General features: G+C 43.2%; 1 protein-coding gene across 2 annotated transcripts in view; it reads right to left on the reverse strand.

Moving 5' to 3' along the window:
- WASHC5 (WASH complex subunit 5) overlaps positions 1 to 15,801 on the reverse strand; it is a 66,047-nt gene that overhangs the window by 44,762 nt on the left and 5,484 nt on the right. For both annotated transcript variants that reach the window (XM_047074178.1, XM_047074177.1), the window contains exons 2-9: positions 15,192 to 15,490; positions 14,326 to 14,471; positions 13,299 to 13,383; positions 12,605 to 12,705; positions 9,189 to 9,378; positions 6,445 to 6,597; positions 2,981 to 3,094; positions 1,036 to 1,207 (exon numbers count right to left, since the gene is read on the reverse strand). In XM_047074178.1, the coding sequence (XP_046930134.1) occupies positions 1,036 to 1,207; positions 2,981 to 3,094; positions 6,445 to 6,597; positions 9,189 to 9,378; positions 12,605 to 12,705; positions 13,299 to 13,383; positions 14,326 to 14,471; positions 15,192 to 15,377 (1,147 nt within the window). In that variant the 5' untranslated portion in view covers positions 15,378 to 15,490. The remainder of the gene's footprint in view (positions 1 to 1,035; positions 1,208 to 2,980; positions 3,095 to 6,444; positions 6,598 to 9,188; positions 9,379 to 12,604; positions 12,706 to 13,298; positions 13,384 to 14,325; positions 14,472 to 15,191; positions 15,491 to 15,801) is intronic.

Consider the following 15,801-nt stretch of genomic DNA (forward strand, 5'->3'; position numbering starts at 1 on the left):
ACTAACACTGATCCAGCCTTCTCTGAGTACGAGGAACTGTGTCAGCTCTGAACAAGCTCAGGTTAGTCCAACCTACTTGTTTTTTCATTAAATCGGGAGCTTCTTAAGTCATAGGCTCACAGACCCTGTGAAGGCATTTCATACAACCTGTGAAGCAACTGAACTTGACGGCCAATAGCGTCTCCAAGAGGACTGTGGGCCAGAAAAGGTTAGACCTGATCTACCTTTATGAGGCACTCAGGTTCAGCCTGTTTATCAACTCTGTGGGCCCATGGTTTCCTGTACTTCCAAAATCGTACCTTTTCCCCCCATCATTTCTCCAGTCTAGAACTTCTTTTTACTTCAGAATCCTTCCTGCCTCCTGTATGGAGCCTTCCCCAGCCACCTTCACCCACTACCCCAAGCAACAGTTCTCTCCTGCTCTGGACGAAATCCCACTAAGTGTCTGTTTTACACATCTGGCTCTCATTTACTGGCTTGGCTCTTCAATTAGTTTCCTGCTGTAACAAATTACCACAAACGTAATGGCTTAAAAGGACACAAATGTATTCTCTTACAGCTCCAGAGAGGAGAAATCTGAAATGGGTGTCACTGGGCTAAAATCAAGGAGGCACTCCTTCTGCAGGCTCCTTCTGGAGGCTCTGGGGAAATCCTGTTTCCGTATCTTTTTCAGCATCTAGAGGCCACCATATTCCATGGCTTGTAGCCCCTCCCATCTTTAAAGCCAGGAATGGTCTGTTGAGGCTTTTTCACGATTCCACCTCTCTAGTTTTGATTCTTCTGCCTCCCTCTTCCCGATTTAAGGACCCTCGTGATTATACTGGACCTACTGGGATAATCCCGGATAATCAAACCTGACAAAGGGGCCTATTCAGGTGGGCTGTTGACTTGTCCAAGTAGACACAAAAACGACTCACTTAAAAAGCCACGTGATTCTCATCCAAAGGCTAAACAATTTTTGCACCGCGGGGCATATCTTAGCTCTGAAAGCCTTTAAGTGGAGCCATACAGATGGGCACACCTTTCGCCCATTACCTGAGTCTGCTGTGTGAAGCATCAGCCATCGGATGGCCACGTTACAGTCTCTCAGGCAGTTCAGGAGCCTTGGGATATTGTCCAGAACCATCTCTTCCCTTAAATACCCTTCTTTCAGAAATTGTTGCACTTGAGTGTGCACTCTTTCACTGACGGTAGCGTATCTGCTTGACTTTGAAAAAGAAAAAGCCTGAATTACATTTTCAAAAAGAGAAAATTACTTTCCCAGAAAATGAATCCCATACAGATGAACCCAGTGACAAGTAATAACATTTCTACAGGAGGTGAATAATATGTGGACCATAGTTGGTAAGACTCAGAGGCAAGTGGTTTGTTGGACATTTTTTTCTTAATGTTTATTTTTTAGGAGAGAGAGACAGAGCGTGAGGGGGGAGGGGCAGAGAGAGAGAGGGAGACACAGGATCCGAGGCAGACTCCAGGCTCTGAGCCATCAGCACAGAGCCCGATGCGGGGCTTGAACTCACAAACTGTGAGATCATGACCTGAGCCGAAGTCGGACACTTAACTGAGCCACCCAGACGCCCCGTTGGACACTTTTGAAAAGAGCATTGGACTCAGAACCAAGAGAATCCTACCTCCTACCTCTAGCTATGATTAGATATTGGTTTGACTTTGGGGTTAACCTCTCCCTCCTGGTTTCTTCAAATGTCAACTAAAGAACTGTATCCAGTGGTTCCCAGGGCCCCTTCTGTTCTCAACTTGGATAGAAAAGAAACATAGGCTCAACTGTCTATTCTTCCCATGATTCTTGACAAAGGAGGCAGGGCAGAAATATCCAGGAGAAGAGGCTTCTACAGGCAGACGAGAGCACAACAAAAATACACCTCTGTGTATTTTTCAATCCAGTGAATTTTCAAACCAGCCTTTGGGGATTTGGGTCATTCTACTTTCTCTGAAGCAAGAGTTACATGTTAAACATCATCAACCTCATCAGGTTAGCTTAAAACTACCACAAGGTGTTTCATCAGACAATTCTGAAATCTTCTTAAAACGGCATCAGAGAGAAAAGGCAATTTTGGAAACTAATTATAGTAATGAAAAAATTAATGCTCTGATGCCAGTAAGCATCAGAAGCATCACTTTCTCTAATATATTTCCAGGAGACATGAAGTTGAAATTATTTTATGCATTATTTATGGAATGTAATTTATTTGAATAAAACATGCTGAAGTTCTGGGACTCAATGTCGTTCTATCTGCCCCGGAAACTCAAGAACTCAGACAGCCAGGCTGAGGAAGATAACTTAGAAATGTCAAGGATACTGCCCAAAAAAAGATTTTTATGGCTCTGTTTACTTAGGAATTTCCTCCTGCCTTGTGCTCTTATCAAAGAGATAGACTGTAAGCATTTAAACTTTAAGGAGAGGAAGGTCTTCAGTCTTCTTGCTGGTTTCATACATCAGAAATGATAAATTTAAATTACAGTGACGGGGCAGCTCTTTCTGCTTACAGGTCCTGTCCCCGTGCTTTAATAAAAACACCTTCTTGCACCAAAAAATTAAAATAAATTAAATAAATTTAAAACATAAATAGAAATTACAGTGACAGGACGTATTGCGTATGCTCAGTTACCATCCTCAACATGCATCCTACCAATGAAAACACTAAAATTCCAGCTACCTGTGAAAGCCATTCCATCCACATCGACAAGAATAAACAAAGTCAGCTGGGGCCACGTGACATACCGATTTGTCTTAGGACGCTGGATCTTAAGACCCAAGCCTCCCATTTACATATACCACATAAGTCACAAAATCTGTCATTACCTATCTTATTAGGATGCGCAAAATTCACCTTTCATTCGTCACTGCACTAAAGTGTCTATGTGGACATTTTCCAAATTCCTTGGGAACTCTACTCATTTCCCACGCCATAAAGCAGGCTTGTAGCTGTGACAGAATCCTTCTCCGTTGGCCAGCACCTACCTGTTCTCTGACGTTCGAAAGGTCCAGAGTATTGTTTAAAGCAGTTTTTGCAGCTTTGTAAGGATCCCAAGCATCTGCTAGATTAACTGTGATCCCCATGTAAATACTAATTACCTGAAAGAGGACACATTCATCCAGTGTGTTAAATACCTACTCGTCTGGAGGCAGAGTTACAGAAAACACTGCCCACTCCCTCTGGTTCAAATTCCACTGCAATGAAAAACCCCGATTTGCCAAAGATATAGGTAAGCACTTTCTTAGGAGCACTTTGGAACAAGGGCTACAAAAGCCATTGATGGGAAAACGACTAAATCAGGGTTGACAGAAAAGCAGACTGAACAGTGGCGTTCTCAAACATTTTCACCTCAGCTTTTACGCAACTCAAAGTTACTGAAAACTCCCAAGGACTTTTTGTGTTTTTTTCAAATGGGGTTCTATCTATCGATCCTTATCCTATTACACATCACAATCGAGACATTTCAAAAAATACTTATTCACTTCATGTAACAGGACACCCATTACATGCTAACAGAAAACTGTTTGTAATTAAAAAAAAAAAATCAGACTAAAGGCTTTCCCAAAAAGTTTTGTGAGACGCGTGGCATCGCCTTTCGGTTTCTTCGAGTCTCTGCAGCGTCTGGCCTGACCGAAGACAGCTGGGCTTGGATCCGGATTCCGCAGTGGGTCTCCCGCGCCGCCTGCCTCGGGGCCCCTGGGAGTGCCGTGTGGACTTGGCAAAGGGGGACAGGGCAAGGCACAGAGCACTTCACTCTGTTTCTACCTCACGGACCCCTTGAATGAGCCTTGGGGACCCCTAGGGCTCCCCAGTTCACTTGAGAATCCTTCGAGTAAAGGAAACAAAGTGTTCCTTTTGGGGTTCCTCACCTACCCACTTGAGTCTGTATAAAATTGCGATTATTTGTCCCTTGAAGCTTTGCTCAGGGTTTCCTGTGAAATCCTGCGGTCCCGGGGGTGCTCTTTTTGGTGGGAGTGGCTGAGCAGGGAGGCGGATCCCCAGCTCCATTTCTTCAACAGTCACTGGGCTTGTCATGCTTCCCTTTTCTTCTCGAATCAGATCTAGTCGTTCTATTTTTGAGAGAATTTTCCATTTTTCAGAGTCTTCCAATATATCGGCATAAAGTTGTTCATAGGTCTTCTGATAACTTCAAAACTTCTTTATTGTATCTCGGGTCTGCTTTTTCAATCTTCACATATTTAAACTTGCCTTCTCTCTCCCTCTCTCTGATCAGCATTGCAAAATATCTTTTTGTTACTCTTCAAAAAACCAGCCTTTGTGGTATTGATCTTTTAGTTTTTTGTTAAACGTTTATTTTTGAGAGAGAGAGAGAGACAGAGTGCAAGTGGGAGAAGGGGCAGAGAGAGGGAGATGCAGTATCTGAAGTGGGCTCCAGGTTCTGAGCTGTCAGCACAGAGCCTGATGCGGGGCTCAAACCCACAAACCAGGAGATCACGACCTGAGCTCAAGTCGTACGCTTAACAGACTGAGCCACCCAGGCGCGCCAACATTTACCTTTAAGAACAGTTTTTAGTCATTCTCGTAAGCTTCGCTTTGTAGTGTTTTGAGATTTCTTCATTTATATTGTGATTTCCTCCTGAACACAAAAGTTAGTTTTTTCTAAACATTTAAAAATATCTTTTAAGTGTTGGTTTCTAATTTAATTGAGTTACAGTAAGAGAATACAGTCTGTAGACTAAGATCGTTTTTTAAAGCTTTCTTAACTTTGTGATCTAATGTTACCCAACTTGTATATGTATCCTTTCAAATACACACAGAACATCTATCGTGTATTTTTGGGAGAGCGGGATTATGTACAGAAAGAGGTATATTAAAATTTCCCATCATGATTATGGTTTTCTCAACTTTTATAGGTTATTTTGAGTTTTTGCTTTATGTATTTTGAGTACGTCACTGGGTATGAATTTACCTTGCATTATTCTTTCCTAAAAATTTTTTTAAGTTTATTTATTAATTTTGAGAGAGAGAGAGACAGCATGGGAAGTGGAGGAGTAGAGAGAGAGGGAGAGAGAGAGAGAATCCCAAGCAGGCTCTGTACCACCAGCGCAGAGCCTGATGTGGGGCTTGAACTCATGAAACCGTGAGATCATGACCTGAGCCGAAACTGAAGACTCAGACGCTTAACCAAGTGAGCCACCCAAGCACCCTGGATTATTCTTTTTAATATCATACATGATCCCTCTTTATCCCTACGCAGGTTTTTCTTTAAAGGTCTCTATGGTGTGATGTAAGTATTTTCTTACTGGATTTTTACTGGGTGGCATTTGCCTGGCATCTCACTCGCTTTTTAAATTCTTTCATTTTTAGCATGTCAGGGGTGTTTTTCAGGAGGGTCTCTTGTAAGCTTCACATAAGTGGGTTTTGACCTTCCTTAACACTAAATGTGTTACTGTTTGTCATTGTAGCACTATGGTCGAAACTCTTTATTATGCTTAGCAAATGAAACCAGATTATCAGAGTTTTCCTTCTGTTTGCTCAGCTCCTAGCTTATAAGCACGATGCGTTCGTGGGTAGGAAGCATCACATCTCACTGCAGGCTCCCTAATCACAGTCTGTGATTCAATGACTGATAAGAAGTGAAACAGAATCTGTTCCCTGAGACCAGGATCCAATTCACTGTACTTTATCAAAACCTCTACGTACAAGGAGAACATCTCATCTACACTGAGTACGTCAAGTCAGCCTTATGTTTTTAAGATTTGAGTTTTGGGGCACCTGGGTGGCTCGGTAGGTTAAGCGTCCCACTTCAGCTCAGGTCATGATCTGGCGGTTCGTGAGTTCGAGCCCCGCATCGGGCTCTGTGCTGACAGCTCGGAGCCTGGACCCTGTTTCTGATTCTGTGTCTCCCTCTCTTTCTGACCCTCCGCTGCTCACATTCTATGTCTCTCTCTCAAAAATACATGAACATTAAAAAAAAAATTTTTTTTAAAGAATTGAGTTTTGAGTGACACAATGTTAAAAAGTCACAAGCACATCTCTGCAATAATATAAACTTTAACAGCCCCATCAACGTTAGCTTACAGATAGATAAAACTTATTATTAAAGTAACACTCCTATTCGTAAAGTAACAGATTAATTTTGCAAGCTTAGATTCATAAAATAGAAAAGAAGAAAGTATGTTTCACTGCATGTGAAACAGTTACAATTCAGCAGCTAAAGCGAGAACATTTCAATATAGGGTTTTACCTTCAGAGTATCCATTTAAGAGAGAAAAAACAAACCCATGGGCTCTTCACCAAGTTTTACTGACTTACTCCCTCATGTCATGATTCAGGAGATTCTCCACACACTTAGAGTAGTTTCGCCAATGTGACTTAATGTCTCGTTTACAACATTCTGATCTCTGGGCTAAAGGCCAAAAGAACGCAGAGTTGGTTCCCTAACAGGATTATTCCAGAGGACAAAAAGACTAATGGTGATACTTGCCCAGTTGTCTGGAAAGTACTTGTCCACAATCTCTCTCATTTTCGCTTGATGGGTGTGAAGAATGGCAGGTTCAAAGTAGAGGGTCACGTACAGCATGGCGGCCTGAGTGGCCAGGGCCGTGCTGCGGTGTTCTGGCAAAGGATATGCGGAGACCTGCAACACAGAGACAACACCCTGAAGAGGCAGCTGTTGGTGACTTGTGAACTGATACACATGCCCAGTAAATGATGTGGTTCCAGGACGTCCCAGTCTCTCAAGAGTCCATCCCCTCTGGGAATTGGACCCCGCGTGCGATCCTCAGACTGTGGCCTTGTTAGAGGACAATACAACCAGGGCCGTTCTTCTTGCTAACCACGCAGCATTCTCTTCCCTCCAGCCCCTGACTCAACTGCAACTTGAAGTCTTTGCCTCAAGGAGGAGAAAAATGTTTTACCCCCATGTCTCCTGCTAGTTGTCCATTTCTGGGTCTCTCTTAAAAAAAATTTTTTTTAACCTTTATTTTTGAGACACAGAGAGACAGAGCACAAGCTGGGGAGGGGCAGAGGCAGAGGGAGACACAGAATCCAAAGCAGGCTCCAGGCTCTGAGCTGTCAGCACAGGACCCGACACGGGGCTTGAACCCACGAACCATGCCATCATGACCTGAGCCGAAGTCGGGCGCTCAACTGACTGAGCCACCCAGGCGCCCCTCTGGGTCTTTCTATCACAGACAGTCTTTCAGAACTGACAGACCCCACACCCTGTCCCCATTTTCTCACTTCCTGTTCATTCTACAGCTCCCTGAAACGTGCCCTGCACCATCACCTATGATCTCTCCAAGTCACTCGTCACCTCACAATCACGCTGCTCCAACAGCCTCTGTTTCACACTCTCACTTCAGTTCTCTCAAGGTTCACAGATGCCACCCCTGTTGCCCTGCTTTGCTGGGTGTTCCACTGCCTGCCTTTCAGATGCTGGTGCATCCCAGGGCTCCGTCACCACATGGGTCGGTGACCTGGCTGCACACAGTACGCGTCACCTTGAGGACCACAAACACAAAGGGAGGAAATTGCTACGAGGGTGGACACAGCGACGTGGCAGGGAACCCACAGGCAGGAGTGTGGCCGGGCTACAGGAAGGGTCTGGAGCTGTGGGCCACAAAGCCTTCACCGTTTCCACCCCTTGATGTGTTTGCCCCTTCTCCCTTGCTCCTCTCATCTTACACGTGGGAGAATGGGGCTGCCCCCAAATTCCAAATTTTGCGTGTGAGGAGTAAACCCATGTGCAGATGATGTTTCTGGGACCCCATTCCAAATCACCTAACAGGGAATCCGATCCGTCCTGGGTCAAGTGACTGCCCCTGTCCAACCCACCATGACCAGGGACGGGGCAGGTGCTGGGCAGCGAGTGGGGTGGGTACACAGCATACCACAGCAAAGGCCCTGTGTTAGTACGGTCATGGGGCAAGAGAAAACTGAAACTCACTGCCTCGAGACACAGACAAGATGGACCCCATACGAGGCAGAAGGGGTAAAGACAGGCAGTGAGAAGTAGCATGGCCCCTGAAGTCGTATAGACCCAAGTTCAAATTCGGGTTCTGATACTTAGTTACATGACCTTGTGAAAAATTATGAAGCTCCCTAAGCCTTATTTTTCTCAACAGCAACATGAGGATAATGTTGTCCACTCTGCAGGACTGTTCTGAGGAGAGAGAGAACAGTTCATGAAGAAAATCAACTATGATTCTGGTTGGTACCGAATTCTCAATAAATGGCAACAAATTATGAAGACCCAGTATCTGCAGATGGCTTCTGATTTTGAGCTGTTTTTAAAACACACACACAAACCTCTTTTATTGATACTTATAATATTCATAAAGAAAACTAACCGGGTACTTGCAGAAATGGGTAGGGCAGCTGTGCTCTGTGATAAATGATACCCGGCTGTTATGGGTCCAATTCTTTGGTAAGAAAAATACCTGATACATAAAATTATGTATCTTTTTTTGTTTTGTTTTGTTTTTAAGATTTTATTTTGAGGTAATCTCCACATGCAATGTGGGGACTTGAATTCACAACCCTGAGGTCAAGCATCACATGCTCTATTGACTGAGCTAGTCAGGTGCCCCTAAAATTATGTTTTTCTTCAGGAAATTGAAGTCACGTGGTAATTTTCCTTGGTGCCCTCTTCCATGAGCGATACACATACTGGAGAGGAAAGGGAGGTAACTTCTAAATGTTACAGGGTCTTCACGGCCCTGCTCAAGCTGCCTTCTCGTAGTGCCCTTACGTCCCCTTCGCCGCCTGCTGCAATCTGTTGCCCCTGTTGTACGCTCCGTGGCACCCTGTGTTTCCCCTAAGCTATCACTCACCTTGCTTTACAGTAATTCCTTTAGTTGTCTGTCTTCTTTCCTCAGCTACAAGCTCATTATGGGCAGGGACCATGACCTGTCTTTGTCAGCGATGGCCTCCCAGCACCCAGCTTGTGGACAGGCATGTAACACACTCAGTAACTCTATGTTGAATGAATGGCTGAGAGAATGATCTTCTTTCCAAATATAGTTCGAATCCCATCCTCTCCCTGAAATCTCAAATTCTTCCCAAATTACTATCCCTTTTTCCTCTACCAAACTATAGTAGACCTCAAAAAGTTTGGACTTTTTTAGGTGCTTTTGTTCTGAGGAATAAGGAAGGGAAGGAGTAATTGAGGAGGAAAGTGAAATCAATCTTTCAAACAACGAAGATGTTGGTAGATTTGATCCCCACCTGGTTGTAAATATCATCAGATCTCAGTCGACCAATGACCATACTGATGAAGGCTTCATTGATAGGCACTCTCCGGAAATAACTCTCAGGATAGTTGGGTGGTCTTTTGGCTCCTGGTTGGCTGGAATAACCTGTACTTCGTAGCAGCTTACAAATATCATCCATGTTTGAATCAGCAGATCGAGCAGCGCTGAACCACGTTCACAATGGGAAACAAAGGGCCAAACAAACCACACAAACCACACAGCTTAGAAACTCAAAAGTCCAAAAGAGCAGAATTTCATCATAACTTGACTTCATGTAGTTTTACATAAGACTCCTGGTCAATCTATGTCCCCGGAGATTCACAATTGCATTTTCAAAAAGCTTATTATAGCAAACTTACCAGACGGATTCTTACATGTATGTATAGTTAGTTCTAAGTTGAGGTCCACAATCCCTTGTCTAAAATCTTTAGGGCTGGATTTGTTTCAGAATACTGTGTTTTTCAAATGTAAGAAATTAACATGGCGTGTAGATCGTATACAACACTTTAGTAGGGTCTCAATTAGCATTACGTGATCAGCACACGTTAATATTTCTGCAGCAAAATTTATGAATTGTCATGCAAATGAGATAAATAAGGACCATCTATAGCCTCCGATCTGGACTGATCAGGTTTTGACTCCAAATGGCTTCAGGTGAGATCAGAGTTTGCTGCCAGGGGAGTTACTATGTGCACGCATGTGTGTGTACACATGCATATATTTTCTTTGAGAGCTCTTTGGATTTCAGAGTTGCAGATAAAGAATGTGATCCAGTACCAACATTTCATAAGTTAAAAAATAGTTAAAAAAATTTTTGTAATGTTTATTTTTGAGAGAGAGAGAGAGAGAGAGAGAGAGAGAGAGAGAGAGAGAGAAGGAAACAGAATCTGAAGCAGGCTCCAGGCTTTGAGCTGTCAGCACAGAGCCCAACATGGGGCTCAAACCCATGAACCGTGAGATCATGACCTGGGCCGAAGTCAGATGCTTAACCGAATGAAAGCACCCCGGTTAAAAAATAATTTTAAAAGATTATGTTAACATAAAGTGGGATATATAATCATTGTTTTTTGGTTGTTTTTTTTTTTCCCCTTGGCAAGGTGTACCTTCTACAGAGATTGAATCAAAACATTTGTGATTTTCAGGGTGGTGTGGAGTGGTAATCCTCAGACTCAAAGAATCTTAGACTTGAGGATGACCTCCTATTTGTTTTTTTGTTTTTTTTTTTTTTTTAAATTTTTTTTTCAACGTTTATTTATTTTTGGGACAGAGAGAGACAGAGCATGAACAGGGGAGGGGCAGACAGAGAGGGAGACACAGAATCGGAAACAGGCTCCAGGCTCCGAGCCATCAGCCCAGAGCCTGACGCGGGGCTCGAACTCCCAGACCGCGAGATCGTGACCCGGCTGAAGTCGGACGCTTAACCGACTGCGCCACCCAGGCGCCCCTGGATGACCTCCTATTTGATACAAGAATCTCCTTTCCCACAACTCTGACTTGGCGATTGTTCAGGGTCACTTCAGTAATGGGTCCTCACATTCTAATGAATTCACTGTTGTACCCAAAAGGACAAAGCAGAATTGTTAAAGCTGGCCTTGATGAGCAAACCCTTTTTTCTCCTTCTTTATGTCATTTATTATTTTTGGTTTTCCAGGTACTTTTGGAAATATACACAAGGGCATTCAAAGTTCATTTTTAAAGGGCGCCTGGGTGGCTCAGTCACTTAAGAGTGCGACTTCGGCTCAGGTCATGATCTCACGGTTCACGGGTTTGAGCCCTGCGTCAGGCTCTCTGCTGACAGCTCAGAGCCCGGAGCCTGTTCCAGATTCTGTGTCTCCCTCTCTCTTTCTGCCCCTCCCCTGCTCATGCTGTCTCTCTCTCTCAAAAATAGTAAGCAAACATTAAAAAAAATTTCAAGTCCATTTTTAAAAACATGGATGACAAAACACCTCATGGTCAAACTGACGTGAATGAATTATGTCTGTTGCGGACACTCTCCTCACATACTGATGAAGCTGAAGTCCATGGGCTAGTTGAGCAGCCTGCAATGAAGGGGCAGCAGTAGCAGGGGCTGCTAAGGGGCAGCAGTAGCAGGTGTCTCTGAAAAGATGATGTCCCCAGCAATCCCTTTGTGCTGAGGATCTGCCCCTTTGTGCTATTTATTTTGTCTCAATTTGTAAGTTTAAGAATGTGAATTCTAGGGGCGCCTGGGTGGCTCAGTCGGTTGAGTGTCCGACTCTTGGTTTCGGCTCAGGACATGCTCATGGTTCATGAGTCTGAGACCCGTATCCAGCTCTGCATTGACACTGTGGAGCCTGCTTGAGATTCTCTCTCTGCCCCTCCCCTGAGCGTGCTCTCTTTCAAAAATAAATAAATAAATGTTTAAAAAAAGAATGTTAATTCCAGTCTGCACATCTTCAGCTCACATTGCTGATTCCTGCCTATCTTCCAGATCTTGACTTTTTCTCTCATTTTTTTTAAAGTTCATATATTTATTTTGAGAGACAGAGAGAGCATGCACGTGTTGAAGAGGCAGAGAGAGAGAGAGAGAGAGAGAGAGAGAGAGAGAGAGAGAGAATCGGAAGCAGGCTCTGCCTGATGTTGGGCTCAAACTCACAGACCATGAGATCATGACCTGAGCTGAAATCTCTAGGAGTTAGTCGCTTAACTGACTAAGCCACCCAGGCACCCCTTGACTTTTTCTAACATTGACCTTGCATCCAGGTTTTGACTCATTAACTCAGCACGTTGAAATCTGTGTGGTAGATACTGGAATTATAGAACTTTAAGGTGGCTTCTGACTTAAAGACCCTACCCCTTAAAGTCACAGTTCTGGACAGACATACGAAACACGTGATTGTGATATGTGCTGTTGTTTTGTTTCCACATATATTCAGGTGAGAATTCACTTCCCACCTAACTCTGAGAAGTAGCTTTCCAAAGTCATCAAACCAAAAATGACAACAGAAAATTTATTCATGTCCCTACATCTGCCAAGGTGTAATATTTAAAAACTTAAAAAAAAAAGAACATTCATTAGACTTCCAACATTCCCAAATTTACCTTTAAGATAAAGAAAATTCAGATTCCTTTAAAAAAAAAAAAACTGAGGTATTATTGTGGACATGATGATCTATGTATCTCTAATAATCTAAAACACATAGGCTCCTTTAAGTGTAATATATAGATTACATGATATATAATCTATTATTATGGTAATGACACAAATATAGAGTAATTGTTACATTTCTCCATTACGTTCAGAAGAAATAAGAATCTCATGCCTTTCATTCTAGATTGTACTGCTGCCATTCACGACAAAAGTAGTACAGAAACTACTTCATTTTACCAATAGCAGTGCTTTTGGGGGGTGCGGTCCCAGCCCTGGGATACCTGTATCGATAGTAGGAAACCAGCATTCTCTCTCGGACCTCTCCTTCGATCTTTTGGTCGATAACCAGCAGCATGACTCCATACAAGTACAGTGCTTCACACTATGAAGAGAGAAAGACAATGGCCCAACTCACAGGAGTCTACGTTCTTATGGAATGAAGTTGACGAGGGTTAAAAAGAATCACTTTGTTCCTATTCCTCCTAAAGGCTTCATATTACAAGGAGAATGCAGATTTTCCCAAAGGCTCTCACCTTCTGTACAGAATGGGCTTTGAAAAATTTATGGGAAATAAATTTTAATTTGCAGTGATTACCTTTCAATTGGCCTATTTTTGGTATTTCGCTTGGGGCCCCAAATGGAGTCCCAACATTATGAATACCTCTAAACCCTTTACCTGTTTAATGAACTTTTCTTAAGTGACTATCACGTACTAGTTTCCAAGGCTACAGGTCTGGGATGCAGAAGATAAAGAAGATAGGACTGCACTGAGGAAGTTCACAACCACCCCATGACTTCCACTCACTTGTAATTCTGTTCAGTCTACTATGTTCTAAATTCAGATACTGTTGATTAGAAGAGAACTGTCAGTTTATTTGCTTCCCTTTAAAGAAGGGTACTTTGTATGTCTTTGGGACGTATGGGAAAAAAGTTGACATTCTTGACTTTCTATTTTAAGTGGCTACTATTACTTACTAGAAGCTGTTTTCCATCTTCATTGAGGAGCACAGTTTCTAAGGTTTGCTGAATATACACACCTTCATTGAGATCATCTAGATATCTAGAAATGAAACCCCAGGGCAAGTTATTCATTCTAATGAGAACATGACCACTTTTGAAGAAGGAATATAAAGATTTTTAAAAGCTAAGACAAGACACCAGACATTCTGGCCTTCAAACGTTTGTGGCCCTTCATGCTCTTTAAGAATGGACTCGTGAAATGGAACTCCCAGTGGTTAGGGCCACAGGTTGCTAACACTGGCTACTCTAAGCAGAAAGAACCGTCTCTAGTCCCGATTTATGAATCATAAGTATCTTAGAAGTAACGTTATAAAGACATGGAATAGTTTAAAAACTGCTGAGTAATGAATTCTTAAGGGCTGAAAGGAAGAAAATACTGTGTAGTTAGGGATGAGATGGCAGGCTACGGTTACTAATGCTATAAAAATAAGCTTTTTCTCCACTTCTCCTAAAGAAGATGCTAAAATATGATCATTAAACTACAGGATGGAAAGCCAGATGGCTTAATACAGAGAACAATCTGACGGCTGCCAGAGGGAGTGGGATGGGGTGGGGGCTGGGTGGGCAAAATGGGGGAAGGGGCGAGGGAGGTACAGGCTTCCAGTTATGGAGTCCCAGGGGTGAGGGGGGTGCTGCACGGCGACAGACGGTAGCTACTTGTGGGCACAGCAGAACTTACAGAGCTACCAGATCACTATGCTGCACACCTGAAACGAATGTAAACATTATGCGTGGACTATGCCTCAGTGAGGAAAAAAAAAGAAAAGAAAGAAAGCCATGACTCAGTACAAGCCGAGGTTATTGTACCGCTTCACAAGAGCAGGAAGGCATAACAACACTCTAACATACTAAAGGTGACAAGCGCCACTGGAAGGAAAAGACAATTACGCACAGTAGGAGAGGAACTCAGGAAGGCGTGCACGCTCTGGCACGTTCCTTTTCCACTATTTACCCCCAGAATAAGCTATTACTGAATTAATACCTGTTTAGGTCTACAATATATTTATGCACACTTTGAAAGGCTAAATAAAATCTGGTCACAATTTCTATGTGGTTTTCACGAAACTCTTCATCTAAATCCTGTAGCTCTGGCTTAGCTTCCAGCTTGCTTTCCCATAACTCTGGACCCTAAGAAGAAAAACACATTCATGTGAAACGTCAATAAAAGCATACTTGTTGGTAACATTTTCTTTTTTTTTTTTTTAATTTTTTTTTTTTTAACGTTTATTTATTTTTGAGACAGAGAGAGACAGAGCATGAACGGGGGAGGGTCAGAGAGAGGGAGACACAGAATCTGAAGCAGGCTCCAGGCTCTGAGCTGTCAGCACAGAGCCCGACGCGGGGCTCGAACTCACGGACCGCAAGATCATGACCTGAGCCGAAGTCGGCGGCTTAACCGACTGAGCCACCCAGGCGCCCCATGTTGGTAACATTTTCTAAACAGTCTTTTAAAAATGTGTTCCTATGCTTGAAAAAGGGGATCAGAAATTGAAAGAGGAGCAACAGAAAGGTAACAGAGAGAACAGACGCCTAGATACGGAATCCCCTTGAAAGAAACAAAGTTGGACTGTAACCATGATCGGCAAGCTTTTAAGTGTGGGGTCCTTCACTGTAAAATACGTTTCACCAAAGTTATCTTTTTAAAAGTGTGATTATGTTATGTTAGGGCTTCCACACAATACCTTTATATTATTTTCAAATTAGTTAGCTGACGCTAAATGTGGTATAAAAGCTTTCCTCTTTAACTCTTTCTCCATAATTACTTAGCTTCTCAGGGTCCCACGCTTCCCAGAGAAAGCATGCTTTTGTAGGAAAGATAGTGTTCAAAATGCTATGGAGGAAGGTTACCTTAAAATAGCTGAAATCAAAGATGATATCTCCATATTTCTGTAGATCGGCTCGGTCTTTAAACCTGAACACAGCAGGGATAAACTCCGAGAGCCTCAGAAGTTCAGCAATGATGGCATTACCACAGGAAACAATCCTTAGGATTGCCTGGCCACACAGGTTGTTCTCAGCTAGGAAGTCCAACATCGTGCGGATGAGTGCCTGGCCGGGAGGAATGTTTCAGTGGCTTCAGAGCTGAGGTCTGTAAATCATTAGATGAAACCAGGTCTGCTGACAGATTGGCTGCTCCATTAAAGGACCTGTATCCCAAAAGGAAAGTATAAAAAAAAAAAATCTCCATTTTTAAAGGGAGCATATGTAACACATGCATGACTTCCGACATGAGGGAAGGGCCTTTATGGTCCACTCCTCCCGGTGTTCCATGTGGATGGACTTTGCTAAGTGAACACTCTTGGCCTGTTTTCAATCCTTTATTCACTTCTCCCCGTGAGAAAGGACCTGATGCAGCTGGGAGGAGCCAGTGAGCATCGCGGTTCCAATGTGCCCTATGTTGGGCACTGATTATTAAATTGTCCTTACGGGAGTTGTCTTACCTTTGCTAACGCTTGTT

The sequence above is a fragment of the Lynx rufus genome, unplaced genomic scaffold (genome assembly GCF_022079265.1).
Source record: "Lynx rufus isolate CCGP_SWC_20201006 ecotype Redwood Valley unplaced genomic scaffold, mLynRuf1.p SCAF_12, whole genome shotgun sequence".
Lineage (NCBI taxonomy): Eukaryota > Metazoa > Chordata > Mammalia > Carnivora > Felidae > Lynx > Lynx rufus.